Consider the following 25,265-nt stretch of genomic DNA (forward strand, 5'->3'; position numbering starts at 1 on the left):
AAGAACCCTGCGCCAGCGGGCGACCGGGAAGGTCGAATGAACCCCTTGGCTAAATTCTCACGAATGTACTCTTGCATGGCCACTTTCTCCGGCCCGTACAAATTGTAAAGAAGACCCCTTGGGGGCATACAACCAGATTGAAGATCAATGGGACAATCAAACGGGCGATGTGGCGGTAACTTGTCAGCAGCTTTAGGACAAAACACATCAGTATACTCAGAATATTGTACTAGAACCCCCTCCAAATGAATCCTGGTCTGGCCTAATGTCACCCTCCCTAAACACTGCTGGAAACAATGAGGTGACCAACTGGTTAACTGCCCATTGGTCCAATAAATCTGTGGAGAGTGACGGTGCAACCATGGCATGCCAAGGATGACTGTGGAGGTGGTCATGTGTAACACAAAAAACTGTAGTTTCTCAGTATGTAGTACCCCTGTAGTGACTTCCACCTCTGGAGTCTGAGACAGCGGATGATTACTTTGCAGGGGGGAATCATCTACTGCCGTAACCTGAATGGGTGGTTTTACCGGGGTGAGCGGAATACACAATTTTTTTTTCAAATTCGAAATCCATAAAATTAGCTGCAGAGCCGGAATCAACAAAGGCCTCGGAAACCTCGGTTTTATCTTCCCATGTAACAGTACAAGGAAGAAGTAACCGTTTATCTTCTAGGGGTAAGAGACGCGCGCCTAGGGTGTTACCCCCTACAACTCCTAGGCGGTAGCGTTTCCCAACTTATTGGGACAATTACGTACTCTATGACCCCCCTCTGCGCAGTAAAGGCACAGCTGCTCAGACATCCTACGTCTTCGCTCCACTTGAGATAGTTTTGACCGACCAATTTGCATAGGTTCGGGTGGAGTCGAGAGAGGAGGAGGTGGAGTTACTGGAGGCGCAGCGTAGGACACCATCTTTACGTACTACTACCCGGGTCTGTTTCTGATAGCGCAGCCTGCGGTCGACTCGGATGGCCGATGAAATGGCCTCATCGACTGTCTTAGGTTCAGGCAGACTTAGCATGAGATTGGAGACCTCATCCGACAGTCCCGATAAAAAGCAATCTAAGAGGGCATAAGTGTCCCACCTGGCTGAAACTGACCACCTCCTAAATTCCGCTGCGTAATCCTCGACCGGACCCTTGCCTTGACGCAAAAGCTTGAGCTTCTGCTCAGAGGTCGCAGCAAGGTCTGGGTCGTCGTAAATTACTGCCATAGCTTTAAAAAATTAATCTACTGACGTGAGGGCTACGTCTCCAGTGGGCAAACTGTACGCCCACGTCTGAGAATCGCCTGATAACAAAGTCTTAATAAATGTGACCCTTTGGGCCACTGTACCAGAAGATCGGGGTCTCAACTCAAAATAAGATAACACTCTACTTCTAAAATTTCGGAAGTCAGATCTGTGACCAGAAAATTTCTCAGGTACAGGTAAACGTATGTCAGGACTAGGAGGGGATCGCACCTCATCCACTGCTGTCTGGAGGGTTTGTAAAGAACCAGACAAGGCTTCAATCATAGTCTTGTGGCTACCCAGCACTTGATTGATGTTTTCCACCAAAGTGGCAAGTGCGCCCAAACGATCAGTGTGTGCGTCCATTTTTGGTCTGTTGTTCTGTAACGATCGGTGTAACAAAGAGAGTCTGATTACCGGTGAACTGCAGTATCACCGAGAATACAGAATATACCCGATTATTGATGATCTGCAGTATCACCGATAATCAGATATATCTACTAACCTCTGCACACCTGAGATATGAGAGTGTTTGGTGAAACAGTAGTACTTTGAGTGTTGTACCTCAGGAGGAGGTACAGGAGCAGTAAGGAGTACTGCACAGAAGTATGTTCCTTCCGTTGGCCTAGACTCTCACGGGGGAGGAGTTAGGCTGAGAGTAGGAAGGACAGAACGTGAGTGACACCAGTGAGAGGGTGTCACTAACAGGTCTGGGAACTGCCTCTAACAGTAAGGCCAGTTCTCGAGGTCGGACAAGCCAGGTCGTTAACACACAGACAGATAAGGTACAGATTCAGAAGACGGATACGTAATCCAATAGACAGGCAGGGTTTGGCAACGGAGTATCAGAATAGCGGGGTACAGAATCAGGAGGCAAATACAGAGTCCAGGAACGAGCAGAGTTTGGCAACAGGATATCAGTGGCATCCCCCCGCCCGCTTCGGCGATCTCCGATCAGGAAATCCCATTCAAAGAACGGGATTTCCTGGAGGGCTTCCCCCGTCGGCATGATGACCCCTTGAAACATCTTTTCATCACTTTTGTGGGCAGAATTAATGTTTGAAGTTTTGAAAGTTCACCTGCCCATTGAAGTCTATTGCGGTTCGCAAAGTTCGTGTGAAACCGCAAACCCGAACTTTTGTGGAAGTTCCCGTTCGAGATCCGCGAACCTAAAATCGGAGGTTCGAGCCAACGCTAGTAATTAGCCACACATTGCAGCTTTGCAAGTAATTCCCTGCAGTATTCAACAAACTTAAAGCTAAGTACACACATGAGAATAAAGTCTTTGGAAATAGAAAGATCAAAGAACAATTTTACCACTGCCATGTAGTGTGAGGGCCAACAGAATGGAATACTAAAGCTGGGTACACACGAGATAAATCTTTGAAAAGTGAAAGGTCAAAGATCAAATCTGCGGATAATATTTGTAAAAAAGTTCACAAAAGACCCCAAAAGAGACAGACAGAAGATATTTATCTCTAAATCTTTCAGATCCATCCTGGTGGCAGGGCCGGCGCTACCATAGAGGCAAAGGGGGCAATTGATCCAGGGCCCCAGAGCTTGTAGGGGCCCCCAGAGGAAAAAACATTTTTTCAAAAAGACCTTGTAGTTTTTGAGAAAATCGATTTTAAAGTTTCAAAGGAAAAAAGTATACTTTTAAATGCGGTAAATGTCACTTTTAGTAGCAAACCTAACGGTAGTGTAATTTTACATGTATCAAAAGAAAGAGCAATGAATTTTCTGATGGGGTTTCCTGGGGGTCCATACGCAGCCGCAGCGCTTTGGCCAGGGATCGCTATACAGCCGCAATATGGCTGCATTTTTTCCTTTTTTTCCCAATTTTTTTTTTATGTTTAGAGTGTGGGAATCTTTTTAAAAAAAATTATGTGGGGTCCCCCCTCCTGAAACTTTTTAACCCCTTGTCCCCATGCAGGCTGGGGTAGCCAGAATGTGGAGCTCCGACCGATTGGGGCTTCACACCCTGACTATACCAGCTGCAAAAAAGGTCCTTTAATGCCGATTTTTGTTCCAGGGTACCTGTTGGGGGGGGGGGGGGGTCAGGTTTATTTTGCCCTGGGGCCCCATTGTTGCTTAAACCGGCCCTGCCTGGTGGATCTGATCTGCAGATGAATGTCCATTAAACAAGGTGTATGTGAGATCTCCAGATATCATAGACTATGAATGCATTTTACAGATACTGATCTTTTGTATGTATAAAATGGATTTGGATGGTTGGAGGCGCCCAAATGAGAAAATAAAATAATAAATACTTCTTCACAATGGATGAAGAATATGGAGAAAAGATTATTAGTTGTTTCTGACTAATAAATTTAGCTTGGTCAGATTAGGTAAAAAATATAATTTCATTTATTGATTGCGAACAGCACTGTGACAACGCGTTTCTCGGCGTAAGCCGCTTCCTCAGGTCAAATAAGTGCCTTCTCCTTAGCGGTCATTCTGTAACCGGCTGCGTCTGTTGTGTTCCACTTTGTATGTATACAGCATCTTTAGAAAGATCAATCTTTCAAACATCCCTGACAAACCTATGCGGCAGAACAATTCCTCCAGTTTGCAAAGATTTTTATCTGATGAGGAGTTCAGCTCAATAGAATAGACTGTGTAGAGTATGGCTCTTATACTACGTGGAAGGTGATAAAATTGGTCTGTGATCTTTCATTTTCCAAAGACTTTTATCTCAGAAGATTACAAAATAAGTTTCTGTCCGTTCACATTTTTGTTTTCACATGAACTTTGTGTTTACAGCAACTACTTTCCGTGTGCCTTATGTACAGTTTTTTAACGCATATTTTAAAAATCGCACAAAAATGCTAGTGATGATCCAAAATGCTGATATTCTTTGTGCATTCATTTTTGCAAAAATAATGATAAATTCGACTTTTGAGCAAAAATGCTATCAAAAAGGGTTTTTTAATAAGCCTGTGAATTTTTGCGCTAAAACTAAAAATGATTTTGCACTTTTCACGGTAAAATGCATTTTTTTTATGTCGTTCGCGAATATTCGCCATATTGAAAAAAATACAATGTATTTTTACGAATGCGGTACCTCCTGAGGTGCCAAAATGACCGCCATAGGACCACCGCTAGGTCCCATGACTTAAGCGACACCTCCTGTGGTGCCAAAACGACCGCCATGGGACCGCCATGGGACCACCGCTAGGTCCTATGGCTTAAACGACACCTCCTGCTGCAAAAAAAAAAAAATGACCGGGGGAACAGCCACTAGGTCCCATGGGCTACCATTTAGCATAAACAAGGTTTCATTTGCGGTTAGTTTTTCCACTGGAATGTGGAATTCCGCGGAAATTCGCAAAATTCCGTGTAAATGTAATGGCGACGGAATTTAGCGCTGGCGGAATTCCGCAATTCTGGCGGAATGGAATTTGCTCATTCCGATCATCCCTAGTGTCCACCCTCTAGGTAGGTAATTTAAAGTAATGTTTGACAAAAACCTATGATTCTAAAAGGATGCGATACGTCAACAAAAGACAGAAGCATAAACAGAATTTGTCTTAAGTACAGACAGCTATGCACAAACACTTGTCAAACGTAGCAGATATGCAAATCTATTAAAACAGGTGTAATTGATCCGGGCTGGTGATGTATAAATATATACAGCTCATATGGATGCACAGTCACTGCCTCCTCGTACAGCACTGCACTGCTGTATCGCGAGCTGTTTGCACTGCAGCATATTTAGGTGTAATTAGAGAAGAGCAGACTGAATTCCCCTCGGATAGACCTGGCCAGCGCTGCTATAGTCCTCTGATGGAATTCAGTTCATTAATTATAGGAGGTAGTCTCAATTACACCGTCACATGGCAAACAGAAGCGCCAGCATTCCCGCATTCTGAGAAACGGATAATGCCTATTTCAGTGTTTTTATTCTTTATTGTTTTGGCTGTAGGTACATTTTTTGGTGTTAACTTTTTTAGGTTGTTTTTATAATTTTTTAATCTAGACCATACATGTCAAATCTGGCCCACACCGCCATCAAATTTGGACCCAAAATGGTTTCCTCACTTTGCATTATATTTGGCCCTCGAGCAACTGAGCACTAAGCCTATATGGCATATATGGCTTAGCGCTGCAACCTTAAAGCTACAAGGGGAGGGAGAGAGGGAGGCCACTAGACACTAGGGAACTATATTGGGGCAGGAGGGGGGGACTAGACATCAGGCAACTGTATAGGTGAGGGGAGAGGGGGCACCAGACACCAGAGAACTGTATAGGTGAGGGAAGAGGGGGCACCAGACACCAGGGAACTGTATAGGCGAGGGGGAAGGGGGCACCCGACACCAGGGAATTGTACAGGAGAGGGACTACCAGACACCAAAAAACTGTATACCGGAGAGGGGCCATTAGACACCAGGGAACCGCGAAGGCGAGGGAGAGACGCCATTAGATGCCAGGTAACTGTATCAGGGCGGGATGAGAGAAATTAGATACCAGGGAACTGTATAAAGGATGGAAAAGGCCACTAGACATTGAGGATTTCAGCCCACTGTGTATTTGAGTTTGACACCCATGTTCTAGACAGAGATCAAGGCTTATTTCCCATAAAGAGGCACTAAATAGATCAAATGGGGGAGTGGCGCAAAAGAGGTGTGGCTCATTTTTCATATAAGGGTACTAAATAGGTCAAATGGGTGAGAGGTGCTAAAGAATTGTGGCCAAATGCCAAACAGTGCAGATCATTATACATTCACAAAGATCTGCTACTTAACAAGTGAAAAATGCAGTCCATTCATAATACAGGTTGTCCACAAGTTTTATACAACCCGACTTACAAAAAACCCACCGATACAAACGGCATGCCAATTGCGATGGTGTCACTTTTACACGGAAGGATAAGAGGAATGAGAGCATAGCAGAACTGCATGGGACATTCTTGATGGTGGATAAATGGTACAGGGGGGCAAAGTGGATGCACAAAGGGACTGATTAGGACACTGGAGACAAGGGATGGCACACTGGAGGCACAGGATGGTAGAATGGAGGCACAGGGAGACAAAGGGAGGCACTGGAGGAGTGGAGGCACAAGGGGACACTGGAGGCACAGGGGGGGACAGAGGTGACACTAGAGGCACAGGATGGTAGAGTGGAGGCATGGGGAGACAGAGGAATACTGGAGGCACAGGATGGTAGAGTGGGGGCATAGAGAGACAGAGGGGGACACTGGAGAAACAGGATGGTATAGTGGAGGCACAGGGGGACAGAGAGGGACACTGGACACACAGGATGGTAGAGTGGAGAAACAGGGAGACAGACGGGGGCACTGGAGGCACAGAATAGTCGAGTGGAGGCACAGGGAGACAGAGGGGGACATTAGAGGCACAGAATGGCAGAGTGGATGCACAGGGAGACAAAAGGGGACACTGGAGGCACAGGATGGTAGAGTGGGGGCACAGGGGGACAGAGGGGGACACTTGAGACACAGGATGATAGAGTGGAAGCACAGGGAGACAGATAGGAATACTGGAGGCACAGGATGGTAGAGTGGGGCACAGTGGGACAAAGAGGGACACTGGGGCACCATATGGTAGAGTGGAGGCACAGGGGGACAGAGAGGGGACATTGGGGGCACAGGATAGTAGACTGAAGGCACAAGGAGGCGGGGGGACAGAGAGGGAAATTGAGGGCACAGGATGGTAGACTGGAGGCACAGGGAGACAAAAGAGGACACTGGAGGCACAAGATGGTAGAGTGGAGGCACAGGATGGCAGAGGCACATGGGGGACAGAGGGGAACACTGGAGGCACATGATGGTAGAGCTGAGGCATGGGGGACAGAGGGGAATGCTGGAAGCACAGGATGTTAGTGTAGAGGCACAGGAGGACAGAGGGGAACACTGGACATACAGGATGGTAGAGTGGAGGCATGGAGGACAGAGGGGAACACTGGAAGCACAGGATGTTAGAGTGGAGGCATGGGGGGGAAGCAGAGGGGAACACTTGAGGCACAGGGTGGTAGAGTGAAGACACAAGGGGACAGAGAGGGACACTGAGGGCACAGGGTGGTAAATTGGAGGCACAAGGAGACAAAGGGGGACACTGGAGGCACAGGATGGTAGAGTGGAAGCACAAGGAGGGAGTAAAGATGGGGGCATTGGAGGCACAGGATGTTAGAGTGGAGGCACAGTGTGTACTGTTCAGAGACTTAAGATTTAATTTTGTTTTAATATGTATGTCATGAGGGTATATTACTGTTATTTTTTTTTTTAAATAAGGGCTTGAAAATACACCTTTACATCCAAATAAAACATTGTTGCTATACATTGTACTAGGGACATATTTTAAATGTTTTAATAACCGTGACAAATGAGCGAATAAAATGTTTGGGTTTTATTCACAGTAGCACGTTTGCACATAAACATTTAGGGCCCAAAATGAACAATAATTGGGCATATCAATAATAATTAATAAGGTGAACATATGTACATAACCACAGTTATTGTTCACTTTGGGCCCTAAATGTTTATGTGAGACGGAACTAAGTATTATAATGTGAACTTTTGGTTGGAGCACTAGTACAGTACACATGTATATATGTTTTTATTGTAGGCACTTATATTGACCTGAGGAAGCGGCCCAAGACCCATGAAATGCATTGTCTACCGTGCATGAATAATCATTACTTATTCCATTAAATAATGGTTTGTCCTTCGGAGAAGGTAAGAAATGACACTTCTCATATATTCAACATCTAGTAGTATCATATCATCAAGGGTGTCTCCACCAGTGTTTTTTAAGATACAGATCATTTCGTTGTGACAAGTAGTGATAAAGTTATTGGCAAATGAAAGGGAGGAGTGCTGAAAGGTGAAAATTGCTCTGGTCCATAAGTGGAAAAACCCCTAGCGGTGAACTGGTTTACAGAGGAACCTCTTTATGGTGTGTGTGGCTTCACAGATTCATGCATGCTTTTGTAAATGATGAGTACCTCTGTATTTGAATTCATTTGAGAGAGTGCTGTCTTGTAAATGAACTGCCTTTTTTTGTATATGTGTTGTGTTTGTCTGGCATGCATCGAGTCTCTGTAAATGTATGAGTTTGCAAAGGGTTAACGATTTGTGATCTTTTTTCCCCCAGGCCGTACATTTTTCTCTGACATTTTGGCATTCTACACAATAATATCAATAATGGATATAATATTACAACGCTGTGAATTTAGAAGAGCTGTCGCTGCTTTACGGATGCCTGAAGCCCAGAACTGAGCACATTTGAAAAAAATCATATCTCGTAACTCATTCCTGCTCCCTTTTACTACTGCCGCACATGGGCGTAACTAGGGCGGGCAGCTCCTGAATATCGCAGGTGGGGGGGGGGGGAGCTAGAGCTCTAGGTGGCCCCAACTACTAACCGCCCCTTCCTCCGATACAGGGGACTATTCTTCAGATCAGGGTTTTTCTGGCTACACTTGTTATGGGTGTGGAGATCCTGATGGCCACACTTGTTTTATAAGCCCTGTGAAATGGGCGCCAAGGCCAGGACGGGCATCAAGGGGAGGAAAGGGAAGGGGTGTGAGCTTGGGGGGTGGGGCCATCAACGTTTTGCTGGGGGAGGGCCCATGAATTGCAGTTACGCCACTGCTGCCACACCAGATAAGCTCACAAATATAAAAGTAATTGTGCTGTTTCTGTATTATATGATAGTGAGTTAGTGCCCTGTTAAAGAGTAACTGTCGGGCATAAAATCAAAAATCAACTATTTTATATTTATCTGGTAAACAAGTAATAAGGATGCTAACCAGGCAATCCAAAAGTTAAAAATTACTATTATTTTCCTTCTCCATAAAACATCTTACCCCAGTTTCCTTAGCTCTTATTTGGTACATTGCCGCACAAAGGAACTTGCAGGGCATGCTGGGTTTTCTTTTTTTCTTCGTTACTTCCCCCCCCCCCCCCCCCAGACTAATGCAGCCTGATTGGCTGAAGCCTCTTTAGCTCCTGTTTTCCCCTCCCACGCCTCTGTTCCTCTCTGATTGGCCAATATTTCTCAATGCACTTTCTACTGCAGAGCTGGGTGAAAGTGTCTGAAGACTGGGAGGGGGGCGGGCAATGATACACAGACAGAGTAAGGGAGGAAATGATGTCAGGATTGGCTTCAAGATAGACACAGACAAAATGGGAAATGCTAAGAAGGATTTTCTCTTTTTTTACAATAGAAAAATCCCTAAAATCAAAATGTGGACAGTGCAATACATATGTTATTTAAGTAGAGCAAGTATTACTTATATATGTATTTTTTTCCTGAGCTAATATGGCTGACAGCTCCACTTTAAAGGGCAGTTTGACTTTTTTTTGTAGAAAAATTCAGAGCTTTCCCTTCAGCTCTATACAGTGAATTACAAGGATTCGTTGCAGTTGCTATTTCAGCACGCTTACTTTGTTTTATGTGCATATAAAACACAGCGTCTTTGATGACTCTGGTTACAATTTAGCCTCCAAGATTCTGAAATGAGAGAGACCAGGAGCCTAATAGTGCAGTATCATTTGGATAAATGTGGTCTGTGTAAGATAGTAAATTATACTAACAAGGGTGGTTTGCAATCTTGCAACCACTATCAAAGCCTGCAGGAAATTAATCCATTCCCATTTGGTAACTCAGGTCTGCTGTGCAGGTACTGGTCGGTCGCTCTCCTTGGATTTTCAAAACCTGAGTTTTGCAAAACAATACCCTGAGGGGTTGGGCTAATACTAAGGAATAACTGTGGGAGGCACCTTAAGATACTTATGGTCTAATTACAAGTTGAAAATAGGAGTAGTTTAGTCTTAACTCCTTCAAGGAACAAACCACAAGAGGTAGATATATTTATCAATGCAGATAAGAGAACGTGTTTCACAGGTACTGTCCCGCTTCCTCAGGTCAATATAACGTGCCTAAGTTGCAGCAGTCATGAGTGTGGATGCCTCTATTAAGTTATTAGAGGCTGTCTTATGTGCATCAATAAATATTATATCTACCTCCTATAAAACACAGCCATTCACTGGTAGCAGTACCTCCTTTACTGTGCTCTCTAATAGAAATTTTTTAAATATGGATCTCCAAACAGGGCGCACAGGGTGCCATTGCTAAGGCGGCAAAGAATTTGGCTTCAGAAATTTTGGCTGGTTGCAAAGTGAAATGAAAATACAATTTGTAAATAACTTGAAATAATAACACATATTTATGTCAACGGTAACTTTGTAACAAAAGCATTATTTTCCTTTAACGGTCGACTTGAGGCATAGTTCTAAATATCACATTTGTAGTGTTGTCTCGAACAAACAAACCCTTGGTCTATAAAGTGGACCCAAATTAGAAATACAAGATTTCAGAAATAAAATCTATTTTCTAATTTATAATAATAAATAGCAGACTTTTTTTTCAGTTGCATAATGACAAATATAAAATATTTTACATTTATTGGAGGAACCCCCCCTTCCTTTCATGTTGCCGGGACAGAATCCGGCAAACTGGAGGAGTAGATGGTGTCTGGCAATGGAGGAATTGCTAATGCCTGCCACCTGTATAACCCTAGTTATGAAAAGAGAAGGGTGAAAAGCATGCACTGAAATGCTCATAGGCTTGAAGGAGTGTTTATTTATCTTTGTATGTGTCAGAGTGGTGCAACTAAATATTTTGAATTACAAAAATGTTTGGTTTGGGTAAGGGGAGCGCAACAGCTGGAAAAGGATGACACCTTCTATACAGTATTCAACAGAAGAAAAAGTTGACACATCGAAAGTAAATATTTATTATTCCCTGTAAAGCATGAGCTTATCAAGGCAATGTTTGCTTGGAGGTGAAAATCTGTCTGCCGCTGTGCAGAAATCCCTGTAGAGGGAGTGGGAGTAAGACTCCTGTGGAGACTCACACACAGTGATGCGTACTCATGTGTGAGGAGCTTGCTTGCTGATCCCAGATGAGTACACAAAGTTGCATGCGAGTGTCAGAGGAGCCTGACTCCCTGTGATCTGATTTTTCTCTTAATATTACGCATTTAAATTGCTGACACATTTCTGTGCTGCTTTATGGAGGACTTGATCAATTCATATCCCCTATTGCCCCCTAGAGGAGCTCACAAACCTACATCTTCACCACAGTCCAAGGACAATGGCACTTATTAAAGAGAGTCTGAAATCTTCTAAAAATCCTCTTTTTATTTGACATTTATCTTCAGCAATATTAGCACTGCTAAAACACTGCATTCCCGCAGCTGAATTATGTCATTCAACCCCCCAAATACCGGGGCAAAATTGCTGCCCGGGGAGGCAGAGTTTAGCGCTGTAGCTCTGCCTCCATTAGCGTCAATCCCCGCTGATCGCTGCCCCTCTCCTCACCCCTCTCAGTGAAAGAAGACTGAGAGGGGCGGGGAGAGGCGGCGATCAGCGGAGTTTGACTCGAGGAGAGGCAGAGCTACAGTACTAAGCTCTGCCTCTCCCAGGAAGCGCCTCCCACATTCCCCCCCCCCCCGGGGATTTGGGGGGTTTAATGACATCGTTCTGCTGTGGGAATGCGGCATTTGAGCACTGCTGATGTTGCTGAAGATAAATGTCAAATTAAAAAAAAGGATTTTTAGAAGGCTTCAGACTCTCTTTAAATTCAAATTTTTTCCTATGTTTTCTCCTAGGTGATATTTTCACATCTTGTAAATAATGCCCTTTAAGCCACCAACAAGCAAGAAAATACTCAGAATAATCTTGACTATACTATTGGTACATTTTTTAATAGCAAGACCATAAAATCCAGAGATAATCATACTGCCGGGGAGGTTAATCAGAAGATGAAAAATTACCTCCCAGGAGAGAACTTATGAGAATAATTGAATAAGGGCCAATGGGGTTGATTCGCAAAGCATTTCTGTTGAATTATCTCACCTTACTTAACACACAATGTATCTCTCCTTAAAGTGAACCAGAGACGAAGCACCCGCAGGTATTTCACCATATATATCAGTGGGAAAATTAGAGAAAACACCTACTCTGCTCTCTGTTTCATCCTTCACTGCTCAGCCTGCTTGTTAGCAGCCCTGATAAAATCCCTGGCTGAGCATTCAGTCTAGCTTTGCTCAGGAATACAGTGGCTTGCAAAAGTATTCACCCCCCCCCCCCCTTGAAGTTTTCCACATTTTGTCATATTACTGCCACAAACATGAATCAATTTTATTGGAATTCCACATGAAAGACCAACACAGAGTGGTGTACACATGAGAAGTGGAACAAAAATCATACATGATTCCAAACATTTTTTTTTACAAATAAATAACTGCAAAGTGGTGTGTGCATAATTATTCGGCCCCCTTTGATCTGAGTGCAGTCAGTTCCCCATAGACATTGCCTTATGAGTGCTAATGACTAAATAGAGTGCACCTGTGTGTAATCTAATGTCAGTACAAATACAGCTGCTCTGTGACGGCCTCAGAGGTTGTCTAAGAGAATATTGGGAGCAACAACACCGTGAAGTCCAAAGAACACACAAGACAGATCAGGGATAAAGTTACTGAGAAATTTAAAACAGGCTTAGGCTACAAAAAGATTTCCAAAGCTTTGAACATCCCACGCAGCACTGTTCAAGTGATCATTCAGAAATGGAAGGAGTATGGCACAACTGTACACCTACCAAGACAAGGCCATCCACCTAAACTCACAGGCCGAACAAGGAGAGCGCTGATCAGAAATTCAGTCAAGAGGCCCATGGTGACTCTGGACGAGCTGCAGAGATCTACAGTTCAGGTGGGGAAATTTGTCTATAGGACAACTATTAGTCGTGCACTGCACAAAGTTGGCCTTTATGGAAGAGTGGCAAGAAGAAAGGCATTGTTAACAGAAAGCATAAGAAGTCCCGTTTGCAGTTTGCCACAAGCCATGTTGGGGGACACAGCAACCATGTGGAAGAAGGTGCTCTGGTCAGATGAGACCAAAATGGAACTTTTTGGCCAAAATGCAAAACGTTATGTGTGGCGGAAAACTAACACTGCACATCACTCTGAACACACCATCCCCACTGTCAAATATGGTGGTGTCAGCATCATGTTCGGGGGGTGTATCTCTTCAGCAGGGACAGGGAAGCTGGTCAGAGTTGATGGGAAGATGGATGGAGCCAAATACAGGGCAAACTTGGAAGAAAACCTCTTGGAGACTGCAAAAGACTTGAGACTGGGGCGGAGGTTCACCTTCCAGCAGGACAATGACCCTAAACATAAAGCCAGGGCAACAAAGGAATGGTTTAAAATAAAACATATCTATGTGTTAGAATGGCCCAGTCAAAGTCCAGATCTAAATCCAATCGAGAATCTGTGGCAAGATCTGAAAACTGCTGTTCACAAACGCTGTCCGACTAATCTGACTGAGCTGGAGCTTTTTTGCAAAGAAGAATGGGCAAGGATTTCAGTCTCTAGATGTGCAAAGCTGGTAGAGACATACCCTAAAAGACTGGCAGCTGCACTCGGAGAAGAAGACAGCGGAGACCGGGGGAGTCGTGCTGGCCGGATCAGGTAATGTATAGCTGGCAGGCAGACGGCGGCGGCAGCTCCACAGATTGTGATCGGTTTCATGCTGACATCGATTCACAATCTGTTTGCAGTAAAGGCAGCCGTATGGTCAGATTCGATCAGAAAGGGATCTGTCTGTTGGTCGAATCTTATGGCAAATCGACCAGTGTATGGCTACCTTAAGGATAGATAAATCATGAGTTAAGTCAATTAGGGACAGATAAACCATAGCTGAAGTCAGTTAGGGAGAGATAAATCATAAGTTAAGGCATTTCGAAGGGTACTAGAGGGGAAGAAAATTGTGAGAACAGGGGGAACAGCCCTTATGCCCACCGCTCCCCTCATTCACCCCTGTCCCCTTTCGTTCTCTCGTAAGAGCCATCAGAAGCTGTTTCTGAGTTGGCCGGGTTGGCAGTAGAGCACAAGCACTCCACTGATCGCACTCCAGTGGCCTGGAGCACTCTGCACATGTGCAGCATGAGTCATGATGTAGTGTGCATGCGCAGAGTGCTCCCGTCCATAGAAGCGAGCGCGATCAGTGAAGATCGCTGTCAGGCCTAATGCTTAGACATGGTTGACCAGAAAGCAGCTTCTGATGGCTCTTACAAGAGAACAGAGAGGACAGAGATGAATGAGGGGAGAGGTGGGTGTGCGTGCTACTCCCTATACATACCTGCTCCCCCTGTTCTTACAATGTTCCTCAACTCAAATATCCTTTAAAGTGAGTCGAAGCATACTCATGTATTTTACCATATATATCAGTGGGAACATTAGAGAAAACACCTACCCTGCTCTCTGTTTCATCCTTCACTGCTCAGTCTGCTAGTTATCAGCCCTGATAAAATCCCCAACTGAGCTATAATGATTCCTGAGCGAAGACAGACTGAATGCTAAGTCATTATAGCAGAGCCAGAAGGAGGCAGGCTTGGGCTTGAAAAGACATCAGAGAAGACAGACTCAGCTATAATGATCCCTGAGCAGAGCCACAAGGGGGCAGGCTTAGGCTTGAAAAGACACCAGAGAACACAGACTGAGCTACAGTGAGTTGCAAAAGTATTTGGCCCCCTTGAAGTTTTCCACATTTTGTCATATTACTGCCACAAACATGAATCAATTTTATTGCAGTTCCACATGAAAGACCAACACAAAGTGGTGTACACGTGAGAAGTGGAACGAAAATCATACATGATTCCAAAATTTTTTTTACAAATAAATAACTGCAAAGTGGGGTGTGCGTAATTATTCAGCCCCTGAGTCAATACTTTGTAGAACCACCTTTTGCTGCAATTACAGCTGCCAGTCTTTTAGGGTATGTCTCTACCAGCTTTGCACATCTAGAGACTGAAATCCTTGCCCTTTCTTCTTTGTAAAACAGCTCCAGCTCAGTCTGGTTAGATGGACAGCGTTTGTGAACAGCAGTTTTCAGATCTTGCCACAGATTCTCGATTGGATTTAGATCTGGAGTTTGACTGGGCCATTCTAACACATGAATACGTTTTGTTTTAAACCATTCCATTGTTGCCGTGGATTTATATTTAGGGTCGTTGTCTTGCTGGAAGGTGAACCTCCACCCCAGTCTCAAGTCGTTTGCAGACTCCAAGAGCTTTTCTTCCAAGATTGCCCTGTATATGGCTCCATCCATCTTCCCATCAACTCTGACCAGCTTCCGTGTCCCTGCTGAAGAGAAGCACCCCCAGAGCATGATGCTGCCACCACCATATTTGACAGTGGGGATAGTGTGTTCAGAGAGATGTGCAGTGTTCATTTTCCGTCACACATAGCATTTTGCATTTTGGCCAAAACGTTCCATTTTGGTCTCATCTGACCAGAGCACCTTCTTCCACATTTGCTGTGTCCCCCACATGGCTTGTGACAAGTTGCAAACAGGACTTCTTATGCTTTTCTGTTAACAATGGCTTTCTTCTTGCCACTCTTCCATTAAGGCCAACTTTGTGCAGTGCACGACTAATAGTTGTCCTATGGACAGATTCCCCCACCTGAGCTGTAGATCTCTGTAGCTCATCCTGAGTCACCATGGGCCTCTTGACTGCATTTCTGATCAGTGCTCTCCTTGTTCAGCCTGTGAGTTTAGGTGGACGGCCTTGTCTTGGTAGGTTTACAGTTGTGCCATACTCCTTCCATTTCTGAATGATCATTTGAACAGTGCTCCGTGGGATGTTCAAGGCTTTTGAAATCTTTTCTTAGCCTAAGCCTGCTTTAAATTTCTCAATAACTTTATCCCTGCCCTGTCTGGTGTGTTCTTTGGACTTCATGGTGTTGTTGCTCCCAATATTCTCTTAGACAACCTCTGAGGCCGTCACAGAGCAGCTGTATTTGTACTGACATTAGATTACACACAGGTGCACTCTATTTAGTCATTAGCACTCATCAGGCAATGTCTATGGGCAACTGACTGCACTCAGAATAATTACGCACACCCCACTTTGCAGTTATTTATTTGTAAAAAAAAATGTTTGGAATCATGTATGATTTTCGTTCCACTTCTCACGTGTACAGCACTGTATATTAATCTTCATGTGGAATTCCAATAAAATTGATTCATGTTTGTGGCAGTTATGTGACAATATGTGGAAAATTTCAAGGAGGCCGAATACTTTTGCAAGCCACTGTATGTAAAAAGAAAACCATAGAACATAGTGGTACGTAGCTCTGTTGCTCTGGCAGCAGCAGAAGCAATAAAGCCAGGGCATCCACCTGCCCGACGTGTGACCAGCCAAATACCGGATGAAATCTCCCACAATCCTTTACTCTTGGAAGCCATTTCTGTATTACCTCAGAACTATAACTTTGAAATTGCGAAGACAATCTGGAGGATCCGGCAAGTTGCAGCTAAACGGGTTGCTTTACAGATGCCAGAAGGCCTGCTGATGTTTGCCTGCACTATTGCTGATATCATAGAGAGTTTTTAGGGTGATATTGGGCTCATACTGCTGATATAGAAGACTGCAGGAGAGGAATCTATGTACAAAAACACTTTGGCTGTATGGAATAGAGCAGCATAAGAATCTGGTGAGCGCATTCGTGTATTGGTGGTCACACCACGGGGTGTATTGCATGAGTGCTGGGGTTGCACCAGGGAGAAGGTGGTGCTGCAAAAAGTCTGAAGATACTGCACTATGTTTCATTGATTTCTCTTTGCATAAAACGAGATCAAGTGTGACGTTAAGCATCAGACACTACTGCAGCCGAGGCAGATCAAGTATATGTTAAAAGGCCTTTATTGCTGTTTGTGACTGAGCAGCCACTACATCTGGTGAGTGCATTACATTTCCTCTATGTGCTACACTGTTTGGAGTGTGCTGCACCTAAGGTGGTGGTCGCATACAGTTTTTTTTATGGTATCACACTCTATTTCCTTTTTGTTTTCTTATTTTGCACATCTCGCCTGCGGGTGATTAGGTGAAGAAAACACCTTGAGGGACTGGAAGGAGTCAGGAACAGTGTTGAACCCACAACCGCAAACACTTTTTTGAATAATAGTAGGTGACTGTGTTGCAGTGTTGCGAACCGGAGGACAGAGAGTGGAGAAAGTACGAAGAAGGAGGAGCGCGTCATCTGTGGACATTGTATAACAAAACGACACTGTTAGTGTAGAATTTTAGCTCATCCAGCTTATGCAATATAATGAAGCCAGCAGCTGTGCATTGTGAGCTGCGGTTCAAAGACTTGCCTAATTAGAAGAGGTATATTAATAGTAGGAAAAAACACATAAATCCAGGCACATCACCTCAAGTTAGGACATATAAATATGTTACTAGGGAGGGGCTAAAGGGGGTGTGGCCAGCAAAATGGCAAAGACAGTTAACCCTTTGCAAATGTTCATACAGATGCATTCATAGAAATCAATCATCCAGGAGCCACTGCTATCCCCTCAGCTAAGCTAAAAGCCGGGGTATTAGTACAAGGGAATACATTCTCTGGTAACCTACACCACACAGAGGTACCCCAGTATTTGTAGGTGTCCTAACTCTGGTCCTGTAACATGCATAGTGCAGACATGCAAACATTCATTGCATCAAACTTATCCAAAGATTAGGAACACCTATCCTGACGTCCTCTATTGGGACAGACTAATCCCACAGGGAGCTAGCACAATATATCCATGTGCATCATGCAAACACCAGCATAAGCTGTGTGCACACTGATAAATACTGGGGTACCTCTGTGCGGTGTAGGTGACTACACAAGAGATAATGCATTCTTTTGTACTAAGACCCTGGCTTTTAACTTAGCTGTAGGGTGCCTGGATGAGTGAATCTGTGAATGCATTTGTATGAACATTTGCATGTGAGTGTGCGAAGGGTTAACTAGCTTTGCTATTAATAGCAGAACAAACAATCATAATGCTTACAGCAGACCCTGCGGTGCGTACATAGGATTGCGGTAAGCGTGTCGAAGTGCAAACTCCTCTGGGGCAGAGGCCGGTGGAAACGGTTCAGTGTTGTCTGTGCAGCACTGCAGAATTTATTACACAGCTCTATGAATGTATAAAACAGTCTAGGAACTATACAGCATTTATCCATTGCTTAGACTTGGATACTTTAAATATTATTTGAATGCCAAATGCACAAATAGGTCTTTGCTATTTAGGGTATTACAGTGTTGTCATCGAGATGGTGTGATTTATGATCTCTGTTTGCCCAAAGGCTGTTATTTTTGGCATGTACTTGCTGATCCACAATGAGATAATCATGAGAAGTAAGGTAGCAGCACACCTTAAAATCTGTGCAATCATTGTCAATCTTGCCAACCACTGGGCCCAATTTAAGCCTGGTACACACTTTCAATTATGATTGTCCAACCACTGAACAATTTTAACATTTGCATGTAGTATGAGGGTCAATAGATAAAGAATACTATAAGCAGATTGTAGGGGTAAACTATCATATTACATGGAGGTGGTAAAATGGGTCACTGATTGGCCAATCATATTTGAAAATGTGTACCAGGCCTAAAGTGTTCCAGAGACGAAGCACCCTCATGTATTTTACCATTTATATCAGTGGGAACATTAGAGAAAACACCTACCCTGCTCTCTGTTTCATTCTTCACTGCTCAGCCTGCTTGTTACCAGCCCTGATAAAATCCCCGACTGAGCATTCAGTCTGGCTCTGCTCAGGAATCATTATAGCTTAGTCTGTTTTCTCCGATGTCTTCTCGAGCCCAAGCCTGCCCCCTTGTGGCTCTGATTTCCTGTTCTGTATACTGCAGCATCACAGAGAGCTGTGATGAGATGGAAGGAGCTGCTGGTGCCAAGAAAGGAGCTATTTTATCTATATTTGTTAGTCATAAGAGGTTTTTAGAAATGGTGATTTCATTTTGCACAAAGCCCACTAAATAATATGCTTTTCTGATGAACTGTGTTTTGCATGGAGTTTTAGTAAAAAAACACAAAACACGACACACCAGAGCGGCGAAAATACCAGGTATACTACAGTATTTATTTTGTAAAATCTATCGGGACGATATGTTTATTTTGTGACAAAGCGTTCATCTCTGGCTTCCTTTAACTCAGGCAACCCGAGAAATCTGAAATCATCTCCAGGTGATCCAAAAAACTGCAGAAAACTGGGCATGGATTTTTTTTATGTAATCTGCAATCGTGTTCAAAATGTAGGCCTCATCTGGTGGTGGCTCATAGGTTAGTGAATAAGCCATTGCGTGACTGTATTCTCATGAAAGCACCAGCACTGAGCCACAGCTGCGCAGTACGCATGGACGCGGGTGCGGCTGCGCAGCTCTCAGCCCTCCTCCAGGAGGAGGTGGGGAGCGAGTACGCGGCTGGAGGAGGGCTGAGAGCTGCACAGCCGCACTCGCGTCCATGCGTACTGCGCAGCCACAGCTCAGCTCGGTGGCCATCTTAGGAGGGGAGTGATAAGACGACCCATACGGTGGAGTCAGGACCAGACCTGTGGCCAGTACAAGGATTATAATGGCGGCAGAACAAAACGGAGGGCGAGGATGGCGTCCTCTATGGAATCAAAAAGCTGACAGGTGCTGATCTAATTTTGCCTGTCTGGCCTCGTAAGTCCTTTAAGCCTGGTACACACTTTCAGTTATGATTGGCCAATCGCTATCCAATTTTACCACCTCCACGTAGTATGAGGGTTTACCTACACAATATGTACATGATATTCAGTATCTGTTGACCCTCATACTGCATGAAGATAGTAATATTGGTCACTGATTGGCCAATCATAATTGAAAGTGTGTACCAGGCTTTAGAAAATTAGGCCCACTATGTTACAGGAGTCCACAGACTGGATACAATGTTCAGCTGACCCTCGCATGGCACTCACGAAGACTGTGCAAGCAGATTATAAAGCGAAGCATGTGCCCAGACTAGCATTTCCCGCCAGTAGCCCCTCCTCCAGCCACATTCTTTATACTATCAGCTACATGACAAAAAAAATAGCCACAGCGGGGGATCCAGACACCAGTTGTACTTATCAGAGCATTATATTACCTGATATAATTATTCCACCTACAGTGACATACCACTGCTAACTCTTTAATATGACTGCAACCAGCTGTGTAGTCTAGTGACCCACAAGAACCAATAAAAAACTCATAGCAGCTTAGAATATAGCAGAAAACTGAATTCAGATTTTTGCCCATCTCCACCCTCAATTCACTGGGGCCAATTTCTTGGAGGGGGGGGGGGGGGGGGGGTTGGGGCAGAGAGAACTGGAGCACAACTGGAGCATTTGCTCAGGGCAACCCATTAAGTGCTGGATGAAACAAGTATTGATTAGCTGGTGTGAGCATCTGTTACGCCATTGGTCTCCACTGGACTCAATATGTATTTATTGATTTTAATCTTTCAATAAAGTGGACTTGCTTGGCACAAGACTTTGGAAGGTGTAACAGTGGCCAAGGACCAACACAAAGGGCAAGTTACTCTTTTGGAACACAAGAAAAAGTTTCAGAACTCCTGGGTTAAATCAAACCTGAACTGAAAATTACAATTAAAAATAAACATACACACGTCATACTTATCTCCTGTGTAGTCTGCTCATCAATCTCTTATGCCTCTCCTGTGCCCTGTTTGTGCACTGTGAGCAATGAAATTCTTCTCCTCCACTTTGAAAATGGCCATTACCCTATAACAGCTTCCTGGTCAGCACCCTGTTAATCTGTAAGATTGCCCACTTGAGCCACAGGGAAACATGGACAATACCTTGCTCATCAGTTGCCATTTCAGTTATAACTGTCAGCAACTGATATATTTCAGTTCTGACATAATCTTGTCAGAGCTGGAAAGAAAATGGCAAGCTTCTGAGAGAAACTGATAGTGAGGTAAGTACGTAATATGCATTTGCAGGTACATCATGTGTTTATTGAAAATAATTATACTCAGTTCAGGTTCACTTTAAAGTTTGAATGCAAAACAAATGGAATAAGCATTCAGACCCTTGCCCTACCCTGGCATGGAGAAGACCAACTCCAACTATTAAGCCTTGCGAAGTTCTCACGTACCTACTCGGAGCACTGGCTTTTACTGCCTAAGCTATTTCACGGGTGGTCAAATCAAAAGACTTCATTAGAGTCAGGCGCCTGACGAGCGTAGGAGAGGCGTCCTAGGCTTATTTAGCGAAAACACTCATCGTGAAACTCCACGACACTCGCTAGCATGTTCGCGTTCCCGCAGAGCCGGTCTATAATACGAGAGGAACCCTGCTGTGTCCCCAGCAATACGCCACAGCGAGCTCTGCTTTTCACATTCAGAAAATTAAATAACGCTGACAGCGGGGAATTAATTAATGAGTTAATTTACTTTAGACTGTGTTTCTTTTTTTTGTTGTTGTGGCTTTTATCTTTCAATTTTCTCTCTTCTTTCTAGCACTTTTCTCTATTGCAGTTGTAAATACTGACAACAATTGCTCAACGCGTGATTTCTACCCCAAATTGAGGTTGCTCATGAACAAGGCACATCTAAAGTGGGCAATAAGGTGCAATAATAACCATCAGCAGAAGCGAGACAATACAATCTATTGGCTAATGAGTAAAAGGAATTGGCAAGCCTTTAAGATCTCTTAGTGCTCTTGAAAAGCCACCGGATAAAAACGCACAATTTGAATCCCTCAACCAGTAATAAAAATGATCGCTTCAAGTCTTAACTGTCAATGAACTGGACATAAGTGAGCAACGAAACAGCCAATAAATGTCTAAAACAATTGTGGGATGCTTTTTCAACATCTCCCCTTGACCTTGTGCTCCATGCCTGGCCTTTCCTGGAAAAGGGGAATTTAGCTCATGATGAGTTATGGTGATCTGCTATCCTTAAACGACAACTACCACGAAAATTTGCAAAACACATAAAATACATGTGTATTAGTTGTATATTTGTCCCTGGGTAAAATGCAGAATAAGTTACTTGTTTCTCTGTTCATGTCACTTACAGTAGATAGTAGAAATCAGACAGATCAGTCACATTTTAGACTAATGCATCTCCTCATGGAGAGGTTCTCAGGAATCTTTTCATTTTCAAAAGCACTCCCTGGATGGCATTGGTACCAATCCGACTACCAGAATAGTGTGCACAGGAGGACACTGGATTACAGCACCATTGTAAAGATCATTTCCAGGTAGTGCTTTTGAAAATAATAAGAAAATACTAAGAATCACCCATAAGTAGATGGACTAGTCCAAAAACTGTCAGATCTGTTAGAATTTTACTAGCTACTGTAAGTGATAGCTCCATAGGAAAAATACATTTTTTTTTTACATTTTACTCCGGGACAAATGTGCAACTGATACACATGTATTTTAAATTTTACACATTTTGTGATAGTTGTCCATTAAAATAAATGTGTTTTTGTCTTCTAGGAGATTAATTACCACTAGCTCAAATGGCGTCTTCAGTTGATTGGCGTGAAGGAGTCACCCAGATATTTCTATGTACAGATGGTCTTTTTGACTCCAGGCAACAAGGAGTCTGAGCTGAAAACTCACTCTGCAGATGTTCAAATGACTTGCATACCTTTTATCTTTAAACTGTCTGGGTACAGGTGTAAAAAAAAAAGCATTGCGTGTTGATGATAAGTGCTGCGGAAGCTCACCCTTATTTTCTTTAATAAATGGTGACACTCAAATGTTCAGCATTTTGTAGCCTTAATCAGGAGGGTCTACCTATCATCTTAAGGCCCCCATTAATGACACGATCTTGAGTGTGCAATCTTACCAAATCTATGTATAAGAAGGGTCAATTGAGTGAATTTTCTATGAACAGATACTTTAGATAGTCCCTCATATTACATAGGAGTGATAAGATTGTACAATCAAGCTTGTATCATTATTGGGCACGTTTAACCACAGTGACATCATGGCTAAATATGTAAACCAAAAGAATCCAAGACAATCGTACAATCAAGATTGTACAATTAAGACTGTATCATTGAGGGCACCTTTAACCATGGTGGCATCATGCCTAAATATGTAAACAAAGGAATTGCCAGACAACTGTACAATCAAGACTCTACCATCAAGACTGTATCATTAATAGACATGTTCAACCATGGTGGCATCATAGGTAAATATGTAAAGCAAATGGATTGCAAGACAACTGTACAATCGAGATCGTACAATTAAGACTGTATCATTGATGGACACCATTAACCACAGTGGCATCAGGGCTAAATATGTAAGCCAACAGATTCAAAGACAACTGTACAATCAAGATTGTACAATCAAGACTGTATCATTGAGGGGCAGCTTTAACCACAGTGGAAACATGCCTAAATATGTAAACCGACAGATTCCAATTTAATTTTCATATACAACATTCTCCATTTATTTCTGCATTTTTCAGCAAACTCATAAAATAATACATAGACTCATTTGCAAGAGATCCTACCAAACACCCTTACCATCCCCCCAAAAATCTTAGAAATATCGAACTGATCTCAGTTAAAATCGATCAACCATAGAAGAGAAAGATGATAATGGCCACATCTAGCGCAACCCATTCCAGTCGTATAATTTGTTCCCAAACTTCTGACAAGACTGCAGATCCATTGCAGTCAGCACCTCCGAGGAGAGGGCTATGAATGCCAATCATCATGGATTATGCAGCAGCCATTCATTACCATGTTTACACACACTTCATTAAAGCAAGCTAGAATAAGCTACATGAAATATGTATCAGTCATTGCATTTGGCGTGGGACTCGGTGGCAATGTGAAAATGGGAGGACAGGGGTCTATTAGTGGTTTGGGGTGGTGGTGGTGGACTTCCTACGTGGTGCATTGCTTTGAAATTCCACCACTCCACACTGCAGCCTGGGAATTGTTAACAGTACAGTGAAAAAAACACCTGTTGATTCCTCTGACAAATCCCATAAGCACATGCCTGCACATAACAGTCTGAATGGAAAATAACACAAATATTGAGCTGCCTAGACCTTTTGGCGAGACTTGGGCAATGATACATCAAAACCAGACACAAAAAAGGTGTGAGGTGAGGGAAGGGGGGAGTTGGATAGACAGTTCTTTTTTACCTGGTCGAAATAGATAATCCTAGTTTTGTTACTCATCTCAGAGGGTTCATGGTTGGTACTCCTGACGGCTGAGAAGGCAACCTTGGAATTAGCTGCCCTGACAGATATCCCAAGAGGGGAAGAGGAAGATCCCTTGGTATCTGTGGCCGGGTTGGAGTCACAAACCACCAGGCATTTGCCCTCCAGAACTATGGGCTCGGTGTCGTTCTGGGCTAAGCTAGGTAAGGCGTTGAGCAGCAGAGCGCACCACAGTGTCAGCAGCAGCACCTTGGACAGCTCCCCATAGGAGCGCATTGGTTTCAGCACCAACATGCTGGACAGCGCTAATCTCCTCGCCTCCTGTCTTCTCGGTCTCTCGCTGTCCTCTCTCACCCACTATCAGCAAGAGGGGGGGTATCAGCAATTCAGTTTCCCAAAAAAAAAAAAAGATTCCCCTCCACTTGCGCTCTCTCTCTCTCTCTCTCTCTCTACTCTTCTTTGTTTTGTTTTTTTTATATATTGTCCCGTCCACTTATAAAGGCACACGTCTCCTTGCTTTCAGTTTTAGTTTTTCTGGATTCTCCCCCAAAAAACTCAGCATCCAAAAAAAGTGAATTATTGATGAAGAGGCTCTGGCAGCAGCCTCAGCAGCATAGAGCAAGGCGATGCCATGATTGTGTCCCCCTCTCTCTATCAGATCATCCCGAGCGTAAGGGGGCTGCAGCTTCTACCTATGGGTTCCAGAGGTAGCTCCTGTAGGCTGCTGCCGGTGTGCACAGCTCAGATCCTGTGACTGCTCTCATCTCAAAGCCCCGCTCCGCACAATTCCCCAAAGCGTCACGCCATAGATAGACGTAGCACAGCCCTCAGCCTGCTGCACTCTTACAGGCTATATACACACAGCAGGTTGGACATAATGAGTAGGGAAGGCAGGGCTGCCCACTCCTTATTCATCAGCTTCGCACCAGCTACTCCTGCCTGCTGCACTTTGTGCGCTGCAACAACTTTTAAAGCTCGTCCAGGTGTTGTTTTTTTCTTATTT

General features: G+C 43.9%; 1 protein-coding gene across 1 annotated transcript in view; it reads right to left on the bottom strand.

The window, feature by feature from the left end:
- Nucleotides 1-25,053, bottom strand: part of CBLN4 (cerebellin 4 precursor) — a 65,503-nt gene extending 40,450 nt beyond the window's left edge. Inside the window, exon 1 of the mRNA XM_068264520.1 lies at nt 24,245-25,053. Within this exon, the coding sequence (XP_068120621.1) occupies nt 24,245-24,556 (312 nt within the window). The 5' untranslated portion in view covers nt 24,557-25,053. The remainder of the gene's footprint in view (nt 1-24,244) is intronic.
- Between the last annotated feature and the right edge of the window lie 212 nt (nt 25,054-25,265).

Source organism: Hyperolius riggenbachi, chromosome 12 (genome assembly GCF_040937935.1).
Source record: "Hyperolius riggenbachi isolate aHypRig1 chromosome 12, aHypRig1.pri, whole genome shotgun sequence".
NCBI lineage: Eukaryota > Metazoa > Chordata > Amphibia > Anura > Hyperoliidae > Hyperolius > Hyperolius riggenbachi.